Here is a 17,801-nt window from a genome sequence, read left to right as displayed (position 1 = left end):
AAAGTTCTGAGTTTGGCAAAGAAGTTCAACAAAGTTTTCTGAAATGCTACATGCTTATTGAGACTTACCACCCATAGTGGACGTGAGGAATGATCAGCCTTTAGCAACATCTGACTCCTGTAGTCTTTTGCTCCATATTCATCTACTTTGGTTCCAGAGTCTTCCACTTGCTTCCCTGCTGCCGAGGGAACTGCTTCCTGGGAATCTCTACCTTGGGTATCATATTCTTCTTCATCCTCCTCCTCATAATGCCGTTTCTTAGATTTCTTCTTATCTGATCCACATACAATTTTTTTAAAAGCCCTCAAAGTTCATGTTTTTTCAGTTACAGAATCCACAAAATGACAATGTATAGACAATATGAACAACGAGAAAATCAAACAGAACTACCTCCCTCCCTTTGGTACCTCTTTCCCCACTTATTCAGTGGTATTTATTATTTTAGCTGCTCAAAGACTAATATTATGGTCAGACTCAACTTTCTATCACTTTCTGATTCAGATTTTGCCATAAAGCAAGGAGAACCTTCTGGGGAAAAATGTTTGAAGAAACTTGTGACTTGTCAGCCATTTTCTCTCTGATTTAGAGTTGTGAGGCTTCCGCCACAGAAAAAAAAAATTATTTAATAACCAGCACCTCACTCACATATAGATCATGACTAAGGGGTTTTGCAATACTTTTCTATGTAAGAATTCCAGAAGACCATAAATACAAACTATGCTCTTTAACTTATTTTAAATTTGGAGGGGTGGGGGTGGTATATTATGCCTGTGTGTGACAAAGGGAGCTTTGATTCTCTCAAAAGCTCATACCTTGGAAATCTAGTTGGTCTTTAAGATGCTACTGGACCGGGATCTTGGTCTTTGACTGTAGATCAACATGGCTACCCATCTGAAACTGTCCCTATTAATCTCATGACCAGATAATGAGGATCCCCATCAAAATGATCACAAATCTCCTTACATCTTGAGTCTCAATAAAAAAAATGAAAGTAACAAGCAAAAAGCATCCATGGAGGAAGGGAAGCAGAGCAATTAAGAATTTCCCCTGTCCAAGCCCAACATATGCTTCTCCCAGTTAGACCAGAGACTCTTTAATGGGTCCCCCCACAAAGCAATCATTCCCCTCCCACCAGTGCCAATACCACCACCACTCGTGGACCTCGACACTGCCCCTCCCCAATGATCTGAGCATCCATCGCGTCTCTATCATAACGGGACGGCACTGTTGTTTTTAAATAAGGCAGATTATTGTGAAAGAACTATAAATCAAAATGTACTTTCAGAGCGGCAGGAAGGCAGGCTGGGCCTAGAAAACACCGGCCGGACCTCCGATCATTCCCTTAATTTCGCTTTTCAAAAAGACGGGGGAAGCCAGAGAAGACCGTGCCCGTCACAACCCATTCACAGCGGCCCCTTCCGTTGCGGGCCTGAGGCGAGCACAGACGGCTTTGCAGCCGCCATCCTCCTCTTCCTTCTCGCACCTGCCAGGAGCCTCCCTCCCGAATGTGTCGCGCCCCCTCCCCCGGCCCTTCTCGCCTTGACTATCCCCGGCCTGTTCGAAGTCCGTAAGGCGCCTCGCAGGCTAACAACGTTTATTCCAGTGGGAGCTTTCGTGAGTCTCACAGCTCCCTTCTTCAGCTCGCCCGGAGTCCCTGGCAGGTTCCAGGACGCAAACCGAGCTCGGCCTCCCCAGCCCCGGCCGCTTCAGACACAAGAGCAGAGAACGCCACCTCAGAGTTTAGAAAGGGGAGTTCAGTAAGGTTGGAAGGAGGCGGACAAGGGGGCCATCAGCCGCCGGCTCACCTCGCTCCTTCCTGCCCATCTCTCGCCCAGAGCGGCGCCAGTCGCAGCCCCGCTTCCCAGCCGCACTGCCCTCTGGCCCCGCCGCTTCCGGAGCGCCAGAGAAAGGACGAGCGAATCCTAGGCCCCAGTGAGCGCTGCTGGCGCTCAGCGGCGGCCTTCGGCTTCCCTGCTGGAGCCAGCTCCTGCCGTTACCCTGAAGGCTGCCTTGCCCTTAGCGTAATAATGTCTGCTGGAGCAGGGTCGCAGGGTAGACTGGTCGGAGCTGGCGGTCTTCTCCTGTTCCGGGGAGGCATCTCCGACGTAGGGCTGCTGCGCCCCTATTTGCCTGCACCAGACTAAAGAAATCAAATCAGATTGTTTTAATCCTGTTCTTCCTTCAAGGAGCTCAGTGTGTCACGTGATTCTTTCGTCCATTTTATCTCCATAACAATCCTGTAAGGCGGCGATTAAAACACGCACTTAGAGCAGAACCACAAGTGACAAAAGGCACAGATTGGACACTAGTCAGCTTCCCTCGAGTTTTGATGGGAAATGTAGGCATCCTGGTCTTGCAGCTTGGCTCTCTGACTTCTGTCCAATGGACTTTTCAACTGTCACTTGTCCAACATTCCGCCAAGCTGCCTACATTTCCCATCAAAGCTTGAAGGAAGCTGACAAGTGTCCAATCTGTGCCTTTTGTCACTTGTGGTTCTGCTACAGAAAGATCGGGAGAGACTGATAAAACAATCTACTTACGTGGATTGAGGCAGGCGAATCATCCAACTGGCCCCTCCCAGGAGGGGTGGTTGTTGTTTATATCCCGCCTGCCCCAGCAAGCAGGCTCAGGGCTGGTCACAACAGAAGATAAAATATACAAGATAAAATCACAACAGCTTTCTAATAAAACACCTCACTGCATAAAAACCATACAGCATCTGACTGAGGTGGAGGGGTGGTTTAATCATGCGTGGTCACTCATATATGGGGGGGGGGTAGATGGTCAATACCCCCTACAGACATAGAGGCAACCGGGAGAGGCTCATTTGGTGGAAACCCAGATGGCTTCAACCACAAACCTGGCAGAACATCTCCGTCTTACAGGCCTGCCTGAAGGAGACAAGATGTGCTCTGACCTATATTAAATTTCAGCCACCCTGCCCCAGGGATCTTAAGGATGTTAGATGCAGGGTGCAAGGTGAGCTGTCTTAATATATTTTTATTGCTGCATTTATATGACCAGTTTTGTTTTTATTGTATATATTTATATATTGTTACTCCACTCTGAGCCCACATGCGAGTAGAGCAGACTACAAATAAAATTAAATAAATACATAGTTTGGCTATGCAAAGTATATATGCAGTGTAGAAAAACTGCAGGCCTTGAGTAAAATCTGAACAAATAAAAAGGAGTTTGCTGACCTATGTTCTAATCCAGAAGTGTCAAGCTAGTGTCTTCTTTTGAAGTTACTTTGTTGAATGCTGGTAAACACTAGCTTCATGAAGGGAGCAGCAAGTAGCAGGCCTAGTTTTGAGATGAATGGAAATTGATAAAATCAGTCATTTAAACAGTGGTCAAACTATTTGAACCAATGCCCTACTAATTGACCTGCTATTTAAATGTCCAATTTGTATCAATTTCCATGTATCTCAAAAGTGGGCCTTCTAATTGTTGCTTGTTATTCAATGAAGTTCATTTTTGATGACTCTACCTTTCTCGTCTAGTACAAACCCTGGCAAAGACCTGATGTTTATGTCAATCTGTGTAAAAATAGCAGTATTGAAGGACCACCGGTGCTTACTGAGGGAAAGGGGCTGGATCCTCCTAGCCCCATTCAATCCATCTTGTTACAGGAGAAGGACTAAGTGTTTATTCCAGCATAAGGTTTTGTAAACCAGATCTCACTTCAGATGCATGAACTGCGTATCTGTTAGGCAGATACTTTTATACTGAAGCTATGAACAGAAAGGTAAGAGCAATGTTAGAATGGGTGACCAGTTTTTTTAAAATCCTATCAAGGAGGATAGAGGATAAGGGGACTGCTCTCAACTATCCTATTTTGCCTAACAGGATCTAATAATACATCAGGATGTAACACAAGCAGATGCAATAAGAACGTTTGAAGTATAGCTAAATTAATTTGTATCTGTAAGGTGTGGGATATGCAAGAATTGCACCTACAGTGAGTGAGAAATCTGAAGTTCTGGTTATTTGGAATATTTTTATGCTGCTCCTTCAAAGTCCTGCTTAAAGCAGCTTAAAATTAAAAACCACAGTATAAAAAAAAGGCATTAAGAACATTGTTTGCAGCTTTTCGTATAAATGCATCAGTTTAGCAGACATACATTTCTTGCATGTAATAATGAGCTCTGGCTCATGGAAGCTTGTATTGGAGTACATTTTGGTAGTCCTTAAACTGTACTGTGGGGAAGACCTGCTGAGGCCATTTATTGCTGCATGAAAATTCTCCTAGTTGAAATTTCTCCTAATTGCAGCTGATTTAAAGCTACATATATTTCAGAGTTCATTAAGCCAAAATAAACACATGTGGTGTTGGTCTAAATCTCAGTCTGTTGGAACAGACTTGTTCCAGGCTTGTATTATCACATAATTTACTCTTACTGCTTATGTAAACCATGCCAGGAGGGGTTACATATTGTTGTAGCTATGTATGTATATGCAAAATTCTCCTTTAAATCTATAGATTGGCTCTGCTATAAAGATTATAGTTGCTTTTAAAGTTAAACATAGGCTTTTAAACAAATGGATTTTAAATATAAATAAGTTTTAAAATATTTTTAAGTTGAGAAAGTTCACATATTTATCTGCAGGTTTTCAAGTGATATTTGCGTATGTGAACCAGGTCCATTTGAAACAATTTGTACCTCAATTTTGGCTAGACTAGACATGGACATACATATTTACGTATACCTATGAATGTTTTAAATATTTACTAGTTCTAACCAAAAATTCAAACAATGTAGTCTTTTAGCAAGAATATTTGATAGTATTATGGAAATATATTACTGTCACGATTATTATTTATAGCTGATGCAGGCTAAAGTATTCAAAAGCACAGTGAAAACATTTCTCATATAACTGATACCATTTACATGTAGCATAAATTTTCTTATAAGAAAGTGCACAATAGTTATTTGTGTAAAAATAGTAATACAGAAACTACATTACCCTCACACAAGCGTATGTGCATCTGTGCAACCTCTGTGATGTGTGGTGTAGTGTAGTGGCTTAGCAGCAGTGTGGTGCAAAGTTCACATATAAGAACTAAGGAGCTGGTTTTAGGAGCATAATACTTAAGTTACCCTACAGCAACTTTGATATAGTATGTATAAGACACTATCAACACACTGGTCCTATATACATTTTCTGGAACAGATGACCCTCAAACTGGAAATAAATATTTGTTTTATTAACACTTAAAAGTGCCATTATCTATAGTCATTCCATAAGCTCATAAGGTTACATCCAGTAAACCTTTGCACCATAATCTTTCCAGAATGAATTAACTTGGAAGAAAAAAACAATCTTTCATTGTATTAATTCTTGCAGGTCCTCATGCACAGTCATCCTAACAAAGATGTGTACCAGCGCAATATACAAATTCCATAAAACAAAGTCATTTGGTCAAACACAGAATATAAACATGGCTTCTCTTATATTCGATAAAAAACCCAAATAAAATAAAAGCCATTTACCAGCAAGAAAATAAAACAGGTAAATACATAGATTCTTCTTTTAAAAAATCAAAATGTTTCTATACAAGTTTGTACAAGCACACTTTTGAGACTTAAAACAAGGTCAAAATGTGCATGAACAACGGAACAACCACACCGTACCAGGCAGTTAGTAGGTCCTTTGGAAAAAAAATATCACTTTTCCTAACAGTTGGTTTTTGATATCCACCACTGCACTATTTACCCAACATAAGAATTTAGTTGGTACGTCTTAAGCATTATACAAATATTCTTTCAAGCCACAAAGTAGGGTGCCAGTTTTAACTTGTTCAGCATTAACTGGTTTTCTGCTAGTACCTTCAACTTGGTTTAATTTTTCCCAGTACCAGAAAACAAGAGTTAAGTTCAAAAGGGAGACATTACATTCAATGTAACAACAAAAAAACCTCAGGAAATAAAACATCTGACTTTTCCAAGACTTGTTTTGTGTTGGTTTTATCAAGCAGCTCTGAATTCAGATTGACTTCAGCTTTTCAGAACAGTGTATTTTCTCTGTATCATGGAAATACTTTTAGCTTTAAAAAGTCTTTACAAGACAAACCATACCGTTGTCCAGCCAGAGTGTTTTCATATACAATTCATGTCCAATTTTGAAAATACAAATACATTTTGAATGGTTAAAAACAAAAAAATTAAAAAAATATTTTCTGATCAGCCAGCTGAAAATATATTTATCTAGTAAATTATCTCTCAAAGCTTTATATATTTATCTAACTAAATGCAGTACCCTTAAAAAACAAGTTTTCTTTAAAAAATGTAGAAATGAAATTGGAATCAGTTTGTGGGAGGCAGGACAGACAGTACACAGAAGGCATTTTAATACACCTTATATTTGGAAAGCTCTTAGACACATTTGCCACAATCTAGAACTCCACAGCAGCTCTGATGGATACAAAAAGGTCCATAAAAGCTGTGGCTTCCCTATTCACTCCAAACCCATGGAATGTTCTGCATGCATTCTCCCCACACCAAGTGAAAGGGGCTGGACATCTGGCAAGTCAAAAAAATTTCAAGCAGTTGTCCAGTCGAATAATGATCAAGAATTTACAGCATTTTATTAGAACTGTAACAAAACTGTTACAGTTCTATGCAGATTATAGAAAATAACCGACTTATTTAACTATTTTGAAATAATGAAGTAGGTGGCAGTCAACTGATAGTATTTGACTGGTCAATCAGCAGGGGTCCAAATGCTTGAAGTGAACTGGAAAGTTCCCGCTCACAGAGTTCATTGTGTGTGTTGGAACTCATGCAGGCACAACTGAATTGCCAGATCGGGACTATTATGGGGAACTAGTAAGCAAAGCTAATGTCCTGAGTTCCTCAACCAAGATAAAGCCAAAAGCTAACACACATTTACACTGAATTAAAAATTTCTCATACATTCAAGACAGTAGTACATTGCACACATACAGAATTCACATACACTCCATAACAGTTGGTCAGAGTATTAAATCAGTGTACAAATTAAACATTTTCAAAAAATGTGCAAAAGAGTTAACATTGATAGAAAAAAACACCTTTGTGTACACACATTACAAACTGTGCCCAGCATTCAAACAGAGTAAAAACATTTACAGAGAAAAAACAAGGGATTAAATAGAGAATCTGAAGCTGCATAAAAATGTACATTAGATCAAAAGGATAAAATTTACACATTTTTATTCATAGCTTTTTGAAAAGTAAGTCTACTGTCAACTTCAGCCAGCATCTCCTCCCCATACTTACAGTGATATTTCCATAAGAAAAATCATGAGATTTGGGATGACAGGCTGAGCACATTTGGGTTGCAGTAATCTGTTCCCACATTAGGACAAACAGTATCAAGTTTTAAACTCGTAGTAGCTAAAAAGCAAGCAATGTGAAATGTAGACAGTTCCGACCCTGTTCCAAAAAGAAAGCACAATCTTTTGCTTACAGTTCTTGCTTGCAAGTCTTGGGGTGGATGCATAACCAAAGGAGGATACTCCTAAGCCAATCAACTGAGTCCCCACTAAAGTCATGGTAGTTTGTAAATCTGTTTGGAATTAGAAGACCAAAATTGGCTTTTAGGGAAAACATACTGAATTACTTCCCCACCAGATGAACATATGAAACTGCCTAATACAGAATCAGCACACAGGTCCATCTAGCCCAGTACTGTCTAATTCTAACTAGCAACACTGTCCAAAATTTGGGGAAGTAACCTTTCCCAGGACCTGTTTCCACAGATCTCTTAACTTGACCCTTCTGCATGAAAAAAACCTGGAACCTTCTGCAGATGTCTCACAGGTAACCCACACAGACACTCGTCCCTCCCTGCCAAATGCTCTGGTGGATCAAAGCTTTAAGATTTGAATTCATTAGAACCAAATAACCAGGAACAATTCCAATAAGTCTTGGCTTTTTGCTGTAATGGAGGAAGGGAACCATAAAGGCAAGTCCATAAAAATTTATATGCCCCTTTTTGCACAAGACCCCCTTTAACCCAATTTTGCAGGTACTGCCACAAGCAATACAGATAGTTGTGTTACACACACTCTATAGCTTAAGAAATGGATTTTTTTTTTAAAAAAACATGCTTTTGTTGTTGATCAATAGCCTGAATATCTTAGAGACCCTGGTTTGCTTACTTTGGTACATGTCTTTGACTGACTTCCCATTGAACCAAGAAGAAATCCCAGATATCCAAGAGTGAAATTTGGCTTTGAATTATCTGGAGTGAGAAAGACTGACTCTCCAGCAAGCTGTGCAATGTTCTAATTTGCTATGGCACATGGAACACTTTGGCCCATTACACTGATTTTGAGACTCACTCTTAGTGCCCTTCTTCCCCTCAGTTACAAAGGTTAGAGACCACAGGAAAAAATACTACAGTTTATGGCGGGCTATACCTAGAATTTTTTAAAAAAACGGTACAGAAAGACTTATATGAAAGGTGAAGATATGTATAATGTATCCAAAATCCATTGTAATGTGCAACCACTGTACATAACAATGGGTGGAATGGTGTAAACAACCACCATACTTAAAGGATAGAATGCATTCATTTCCCATACCTCTATGAAATTTCTGTAACTTTGGTCTACATAATTTTAAAAATTGTAATTCTTTATTAGGAATTCAATACTATGCTGATCTTTTTAATCATGATTAAAAGCCACATAATTTGTCCTAGATTTCATAGATGCCAGAATTTCTGGTCGATAGCCTCTACCTTCTGATACCCTTAACTATGGTAATCCTGTTATTTGTATTGAGCAGTTTTATTGCACAAACGAGCACTGTACCACATGCATCAGCGACATCTTGCATTAAAAGTATATCACAAATAGTAATAGAAATCATAGAAATTAAGTATTTTCAATTTTCTAGTCCTCTGGACCTACTCTTTGTAGCTCAAAAGTCTTCCATGAAACCATCTGGAGGCATAAGGCTGTGGAAATATGCATTCAGGTGCCTCTCTGACTAGCTGCCATCCTCATGTGTGAACTATGTAAGCTATTTGTGTTGTACAGCTTGACAAAATCCAACTTCCTTTGCTTTGTCCCTAATTGATTTCCTATCACTTTTTAAATTTAGTAATCTGGCTTCTTGTGAAATGGAGAACAATCTTTAGAGTGCTAGTTTTACTATGGAATAATGGAACAGATATCTGTTCATCATAAGGTTGAACAGTGAGTAGTTGATAAATGTTCAATATCTCTCAGTCTCTCTTGATTTTGTATCTCACGTGCATAAGGTTTTATCTAACAGTGATAAGGAAGTTATAAGGTTGATGCTGCAATGTAGAGGGTAGCATTTTGAAGGGTTTTTTTTTTACTTATAGCATGAGTCATGCTGAGTCACGATAAGCATGAATCAACTTTTCCTATACAGGGATGCCTTGAGTCTTACTAGTTTTCATTCATGCTTGCCCTAAGTGCATCGAAAGGCCTGCCCATTATCTGCCAGTCAAACACTGTGAAAACAGTTACTCAGAAATGAGTCAGGTGCATCATCTGCAAGAACATCTGAGCATGCACTGAACATACTGAGCATGCCAAATAGCAAAGTCAAACTTGTGTCATACATTTAATTACACTTAAGTCCAGCTTGCATAAAAGTTTTTACTCTACTGTTGAAACAAACCATTCCCACCACTACATTTTAACTGCAAAGAAGTTTGATGAATTTATGTAGCACTCCTAGAATTTCTCACAGCCCCCCATAGTTGCCACATAAAGTATGGACTTTGCATACTGTACAAATCTTCACCTTGTTTGCCTCTGCATCTTTTTTCTCCTTTAGGCACAGGTAAACTTTTAAGTTCTGCTACTGCACTAAAACCTCCTTGCTCTTTCAACAAGACTGGTTCTGTACATCACCTATACTATGTATGAGCCGAGCCATGCCAAGTGACACATTGACTTCCACCCACAATTATCAGGACCAGCCTAAAATATCTTGCTGTCTCCAAGTGGCTGCATGGTATTACCCCAAGTTATGTCACAGAATGCTGGGCACAACTCTCAGATTGCACATTGCTTCATGGCACCCCTAAATATATTGCTGCCCAAGCAACTAGTTGAGTTGCTTGTATGATTGGGCCAGCCCTGGTAGTTATATCCAGCACAAAGCATACAAACATTTGGAAAACAAAATAACAGTCACTAGGCTACATAAATATCACTGTGTACAGGGATAGAAAAGCTTTGGTTTTCAGTGATTTGCAAATGCATACGTGCCATGAATACATGTGAGGAAATGACCAGCAATTAAGTATTGGTGTGCTGGCAGTAATACCTTTGCTATCCCAAAAATAACCACATGGACTTACATTCAAGCACAAAGTTTGCTTTTTTCCATAGGCATGGTATATTTCTAAGATTACATTTTTTAAAAATGAAAAAGGAACTATATTGTGAATGCTCTCTTAAAACATTTGCAGCTGGCATCAGATGCCATGGTAAACAGGTGACTGAACAGACTGATAGTGCGGATGACTCATTAGCACAGCATTAAATCTGGACAATGGCAGGGACAAGGTATATGTTTTAATATCACAGCATTTCTAGAAAGGAACTGTGTTTACTGAAACCAAATCTGATTTGTTTGTACAGAACCAATAGTGTTACCTGCTTTAAGGGAACCCCTTCCTTTAGAACTAAAACCATCTTAGAGGAGTAGGCAGCCATTAGCAGCTCACCTGAGACTATTGTACTCTACAGTAGCATTAGCACCTCACTGTGCTGTGTTTTGAAGATTAGAATGCAAGGGGTGATGATGAGTGAGGATTTGTAGTCAGCAACAAGGTGGTTATACAGAAAACACCTCTTTCCCACATAGGAAACAAAGTTAAACTAAAACTGTGCCACTGACAGCAGCAAGATTCAATCATGTGCTTGCTCAGTTCTCTCCCTGAAATCAATGGGACTGCAAGTTACTTAGATTTAGGATTTTGCCAAAATACTAAAAAGAGTCCAGTAGCACCTTTAAGACTAACCAACTTTATTGTAGCATAAGCTTTCGAGAATCACAGTTCTCTTTGTCAGATGCATCTAACACGGCTAACTCCTCTGCATCTATGCCCAAATACTGTATCCCTACTTTTAAAAGAGGGAGATAAGATTAATCTTTGTATAACATTTCAAAAATTTAAGTACTTGGTAATTAAGGGGTGGGGGTGGGATCATCAGGGTACATGTACTGTGATGGACCAACACAGCTACCTCTAACCATTTGGTACTCTTTCAGTTTTGGTATTCTATCTTCCAAAAATGGTCCTGCATTACTTATCTCCGTGCAATGTAATTAATATAAAAACAAGCCAAATTAAGGCATACACTTTATTATATTACTTTGAGAGAACAGAAACTACTTCTTGAAAAGACCAAGTAAAATAACCCAGTATTTTTCTGTTCCGTTTGGCAAAATTTTGATTGGTAACAAATGGTTGTTACGTGGGCTCCTTTCCACCAAACTTACTGTTAAGCACTACATCTCCCAACTATGCCCTTTTTGGTTTGACCACTTCAATGACAAATGTACATGAGGACACAGGATATGCATATTACTTAGTGCAGTACACAAAACAGAGGCAAGGTAGAGAAAAGCATCCTTCTAGAGGCTACCTGTATCACTCAGGCAGATTGAAAGAAGTGAATAGTAATTCGAAATTCTCTGCAGTCTTCAGAGCGGCCTAGCATTAAAGAACAAGGATAACTCATCAGACACCAGTCACTGGGGTTTATCAGGCACACACAACTTGTGGTTTAGGGGCTAACTGAGCTGTTTGGATTCCAACAAGAAAGCAGCCTGGATTTCCAACTACGTAAATTTCATCTGAATAACACTAGAGGTTGTAGCTCAGTTTGGGAAGCTCTCATCAATATTTATCTTTCTGCAGCACTTTTCTATTGCCATTGTCAAGACAAAATGCAATGCTTATTTTTTTTAAAGGCACAAAAGCAGTTATTCTGTTCACTTTTTCTGTCTCTCTCTCTCCAGTCACAGTAAGAAAGTGGCAATGCAGTTTAGAAGAGCAAACTGTATATTGCAATTTGGATTAGAGAATCTGAATGCTGTCACAAACTTTCAAATAGTTCCTTTTCAAGTCAGTACTAATTGAAAATATATAGCCTGTGTTTACATTCTGTTTGAAGTCCATTTTTGTACTTTTTGGTAACAGAAGCAACCTTGTTAAGATTACACAAGCTCTTAAGTTACATGTTTATTCTTAAGTGTTCAAAAAAAAAGAAAATGCAGATGTGGTTTGCATGTTCTGGATCATGGATGACTCTAGTATTCTTTAGAACAAAGCAGTAGGAGCTAAATCACAGTCTATTATTTCAACTATAAACAGGCTTAAATAGGCCTGTCGTTTGGAAATTAAATAGTGAATGAAAAATATGCAACAAGTGAACTAAAATAATGTGTGTATCATGTCCACAGACCCCTGGAAAAGCAGGAACCAGTATTTGTAAAGACTGCTCCAGGTGTTTTGTCCTAAAGAACTACACTCATCCAGTCAGGCAAAGAGCCTGGAATTTTAAAAACCCTCTATTTGGGCTTTCTTTAACAGCAAATATCTATACCTAAAGATGACATTCTCTGAAAATTTGCATATTTTTAAAATGACAAGTTCATTCAGTGAGGTTTTGTTCCTCTTGCTCTATATTTCTAATTATACCAGACAGCTGTTAACACCCTGATCAATTAGCTTATTACCCCCTTACATATTGATTAGCATAGTCCTACCTGCCAAATAAGCAATTGCTGAAATTTAAAGTTCCCACTGAAAGGCTCTTTTTCAAGATGAACTCTTTCTCCTCCTGTGTCAAGATCACACTCCACTGCATGTTATTAGCCTGAGCAGGAGGGAGGAAGACAACTGTCATATTTAACTGAGATTTCTCCTCTGCCCCAGATGCAGAAACAGCAGCCCTGGCACCAGCAGTTGGTAACCAAATGAAGGTCAGTAAGTTAAAACAGATCCAGATTCTTAACAGTCAGCTTCGAAGATTTGAAAAAGACATTTTTCTGCCTTGCATCTTGCAATCCAACATCAAGATGCCTGTTTTAGTCCCATTCACTTTACTCATCCATTCCCAATCTCAGCTTTCATGCGTCTCAAACTTCAAAAGGCAAATGGGTGACAGGACGAAAACCCATCCAACTTATTTGAGACCAAATTACAAAAGAAAGCACCAACATATACTGCTCTTTACACAGCTGAAGAACCAAGCTGGACAGCCACACATTTGATTGTTCCAGCAACCATGCATCTTGAATAGGATATTCTCAGACTAACATTCAAAAAGTCTGCACAGTTGAGTCAATAAGCAAGGGACTTCTGTTAGCTACTTTTGTTTGACCCACTTCATGAAAAGTCATTGATGATTCAGCATTAATGGAACAAAATAAAATTGTTAATATTGTCTAGAGAGAAGGGAAGGTTCATACATGCTCCTCAAATCACGCTGCAAGAGCTAGACTAACATCTCCTCAGTCTTGCTGCAGCAACACTTTACTGAGGTCACAAGAGGCTACAATGATTGTCCGCCTGCTAGATTTTAAAACACTTGACAGATGAACAGAATAAGGAAGTCTGACTAAAGATGCTAAACATATATACACTGCTTCGTATTGTCCAAACACTAGGATTCTCAGGTCAACCTACCCCCATATCGATTAGTGAATCAAATTATGCACATTTGCATATTTACTTGATTTGCATGTTCTACACAATTTGCATAGTTAACAGCTTGATGGGGGTTAGCAGAATTTGGAAATATTGCAAAAGTTCTTTGTGTGATCTATTGCACAACTGCCTTTTGTTCAATCAACATCTAATGCTCAAAATTCTGTGCTCTTACTAGGTAGGCTGGTACTATGCAACAATCCTCATCCCTTACCCACAGTCAAAGGATCGGATGTGCTCACCCCAAGACCCTGACCAATGCAAATTCCCGTTCTAGCTTTAAGCTTTCAACTCTGACCTTAACCATGTTTGCATTGCATCTGAAGAAGTGAGCTCTGACTCATGAAAGCTCATGCTGGAATAAATGTTGTTAGTCTTTAAGGTGCCACTGGACTTTAGCTTTATTATGCTACAACAAATAGGACTACCTCTATGGACTTAAACCACGTTTAACATTACCTGGTTATTTTTAAAGTTCCTGATCTCTTAATTAGGTTTAAGGGATTGAGAACATTCTGTCACATTCTAACATCAATTCACATTGTTCCCGATTTCATGGCTGTTCATGATTTTGTTTTAAGGGCAGATTATTATTATTTTTTAATAAAAATACAGCCAGATTTGTATACTACCTATGGATTATCTATGGACACATCTGTTGCTCTTCAGTGTGTTCAGCCCCTGATGCCTCTGTAAAGACTGCCCTCTAGGATTTCCCTAGGAAATGTCAGATACTGATTAGCAAAACCACTTCTAGAAACTTCTGATTCTTTAGTGATTAATTATCACATGACACTGGTAACTAGAATTATTCAGGGACCTTACTTTTCCTGAAGGGAGAACTATTACGTTCTACACGTATTTTTGAAGCACTGCATTATATTTAGTTACCTGAACTTGGATACACTCACTTATGATAATAATCTCAAATATGAATCTTTGTTACTAATACTTAACAGATATGCACAGAGGCATCCAGGTCTGCTTTTACTGAGCTCCCCTGTGACAATTAGGAACACATCTGAAAGACTCCCTGTTCTCAGGTGCACCTGCCTGTTCTTTGCAATCATCTTCAGAGGCCCTTTTCCAGGTGACGCGCTTTCTGAGGTTTGGTGACTGGCAAATAGAGAAGTGGGCCTTTTCTATGGCAGCACTCCAACTGAGAAACACCTTCCCCAGAGACATTCATATGGCACCACATCTATTAAGTTTTAGGCACGGCGTGATACTTATCTGATTCCTTCATGGTTCTGACACTATTTTCTATTTGTTCTCTGTGATGTCTGTTTCTATTTTATACTCCTATGAATTTTACAATTATGGTACAGTTACATATTTTAATTGGTTAGCCACCAATTGTGAGGTGGAATAAAAATATTTTAATTATTTATAAATAAATAAATAACTCTTGTATACTCCATGTTAAAAACTAGAACTCTACAACCTGGAAAACCAAATTCTGCATGCTCACCATGATGCAAATTACACAAATTATGCAAATACTACTCATCATTAAATCAAATGTGCATCTTATCAACAAAACCCTGTTCAATGTCATCAGAAATGGTACATTTATTTTTGATAACGCTACCCATTCTAGTCTAGGTACTTTAAATTGTAACAGAATGGAGAGAGAAAAGGAAGACTGGATCTTATATTACTAGATGGCAGGGCAGATAGGATAGTACGTCAGATTTATACAGTTAACTATGAAATATCTTTGACCCTTGCTACTGAAGACCCACCCAGACCTCCATGAGTCTCGTATCTTAGCAGACTCTGTGTTATTTAAAGCTTATCTCCTCCGTAGAGATTAGAAACATACTCCTTTTAAAAATGGAAGTCAACATTTGCAGAATGTGATGCATACACTTTGTAGTGCTCTCTCTCTCAATTCATAATGTGATGATTCCACACAGCCAGTTAGTTCCCTACTTACGGAGACACTGTCCTTTAAGGTTCATATTCTAGAGGAATACTGATTTACAGTAACCTGTGACCCTAAGATTCCTGTTCTGTGTTCTCCATGCATCAGAACTTAACTCTCCATGATCCTTAAAAATAGTTAGTTGGGGGGCTTTATTGTCTATTTTAAGATGAAATTATAATATGTGTACTCAGGGTGCAGGAGATATGCTAGTCAAATGCTGCCTTTTCCACAGTGCACCCTGCCCAGCAATCTGAATTTTTTCAGCTTTATGTGTCTTTTTCCACAGATGAAAGACTGGTTTAGAAATTGAAGCACAACCAAGACCCCTTAGGGCAACTATCTACACACAAGAAAGAACAATTAAACACATTTTTCTCTTCTTCGATCTGCTAGCAACTTGTATATTTCCCCTGCATCTTAAGTTAGTCAGCAAGGTTAGAAAAAAAAATTACACAATTCCTGACAGTCCAAACTGTTTGACTTCCTCCCCCCTTAAATCAGGAATGAATATGTACTAAAGTGCTTTATGCGAACCACATCAGTACATTGCTGAAATAAAAAGATTTTAGCTCTAAATGGAGAACACAATTTGCATTCTAATATAAAGGAAAGACTGTTAACAATCTATACAAAATAAAGAATCAAGAGAAAAGTTCTCTCTTGTCTTTTCTCAACTTTGTGTAAAAGAACAAAAAACCCCAAAGTGCAGTCAGAAACTAAATGCAGTAGGTGAGAGCTGGGTTGATACAGGCCATCAGTGATAATGTGCAAATGTATGTCTTAGGAGTTCATCTGCAGATGGTCGCAACTTGGCCTCAGTAAAAATACGCTTTAGGAAATCCCGACCATGGTCCGAGACATGAGGTGGCAGCTGAGGATTGGTTGGCTGGGTGGCAATTTTAAAGATGGCAGCCATGGCTTCAAACTCTGCCCAGGGCGGTTTCTCAGTAAGCATTTCCACCACTGTACAGCCCACACTCCTGCAACAGGCAAAAATGTAAGTGAGTTACTGTATGTTAATACCCTTCCAGGTACCTGGAGAAGGAAGATAAGAATACTCAAAGACCACCATTCAAAATACAGGACTTTTTTTATGCACACATCTAGAGTTGCAACTGTGTCGTTCCTACACAAGATAGCACAGCTACATGTTTTTAAAGCTAGAATAAACATTCAGAATTACAGCATTAGTTCATACTTGATAGATACACACCCAGCAGATACTGAAGCACCAGACCATGTTTCTTTAGGAATGATATAAATGACAAGAAGGTCAATGTCATGATACCAAACTATGGTTTTAAAAAGTGATGCTCTGGTGACTCTCAATTCTATTTTTTTTTAAAAAACTTCTTCAAAGCAGGCATTAGGCTTCCAAAGCTTCAGTGGACTGGCACTTCTCTAAATCCTGACCCACTACTGCTGTTTTCTTGCCAGTGCGCTGCCCAGCTCACTGTCTGAAACTTCGACATAGCTTCTCTCTCTGCTGACTTCTCTCTCTGCTGGAAGTCTCTTTAGCTAGAACAGTTTTGAGAGGTAAGTAGGGGTGTGCGATTCGGATTTCTGATCCAGGTAAAGTACCCAAATTGAACCCGATTTGCAATGATTTGGGATTTCCAAATTGGGCCCAGATTTGGAAACCCCGAATAAAAGCTTCCCGAAGCAATTCATATTGCTTTGGGAAGCTTCAGGTCAAGGGGTTTAAATGCCCCTTTCTGTGCCGCTGAAAGGGTCACTTAAACCCCGGGATCAGCTGCTTGGCGGGGGAGATCCCCGCCAACCAGCTGATCCAGCCAGCAGGGGTTTAAATGCTCCTTTCCATGCCGCTGCAAAGCAGCACAGAAAGGGGCATTTAAACCCACGGATCAGCTGTTTGGCAGGGAGATTCACGCCAAACAGCTGATCCAGGCCTGCCCTGCTGGCCGCTGTGGTGGTGGTGCAGGCCCCGTAGGAGCCAGCTCCGGCCTTCCCCACCGCCCAGCTGGCTGCTGTGGAGGAGGCAGCGCAGGCTACGGTCTTCCCCACCAGCCCAGCTGGCTGCTGTGGGGGTGGAGGCAGCATGGGCGGTGGAAGAGCTGGCTCTGGTCTTCCCCGCCAGCCAGCCAGCCTCTGTGGTGGCGGCAGTGTGGGCCCTATAGGAGCCGGCTCCAGCCTTCCTCGCTGCCCAGCTGGC

General features: G+C 39.8%; 2 protein-coding genes across 2 annotated transcripts in view; both read right to left on the bottom strand.

The window, feature by feature from the left end:
- Positions 1-2,308, bottom strand: part of ERCC3 (ERCC excision repair 3, TFIIH core complex helicase subunit) — a 29,206-nt gene extending 26,898 nt beyond the window's left edge. Inside the window, exons 1-2 of the mRNA XM_054972453.1 lie at positions 1,806-2,308; positions 69-274 (exon numbers count right to left, since the gene is read on the bottom strand). Of these exons, the coding sequence (XP_054828428.1) occupies positions 69-274; positions 1,806-1,824 (225 nt within the window). The 5' untranslated portion in view covers positions 1,825-2,308. The remainder of the gene's footprint in view (positions 1-68; positions 275-1,805) is intronic.
- A 2,883-nt stretch (positions 2,309-5,191) lies between these two features.
- Positions 5,192-17,801, bottom strand: part of MAP3K2 (mitogen-activated protein kinase kinase kinase 2) — a 50,887-nt gene continuing 38,277 nt past the window's right edge. Inside the window, exon 17 of the mRNA XM_054970385.1 lies at positions 5,192-16,608. Within this exon, the coding sequence (XP_054826360.1) occupies positions 16,383-16,608 (226 nt within the window). The 3' untranslated portion in view covers positions 5,192-16,382. The remainder of the gene's footprint in view (positions 16,609-17,801) is intronic.

The sequence above is a fragment of the Eublepharis macularius genome, chromosome 2 (assembly GCF_028583425.1).
Source record: "Eublepharis macularius isolate TG4126 chromosome 2, MPM_Emac_v1.0, whole genome shotgun sequence".
Lineage (NCBI taxonomy): Eukaryota > Metazoa > Chordata > Lepidosauria > Squamata > Eublepharidae > Eublepharis > Eublepharis macularius.
Note: the sequence above shows the minus strand (reverse complement) of the source record. Positions and strands in the feature narration are given on the sequence as shown.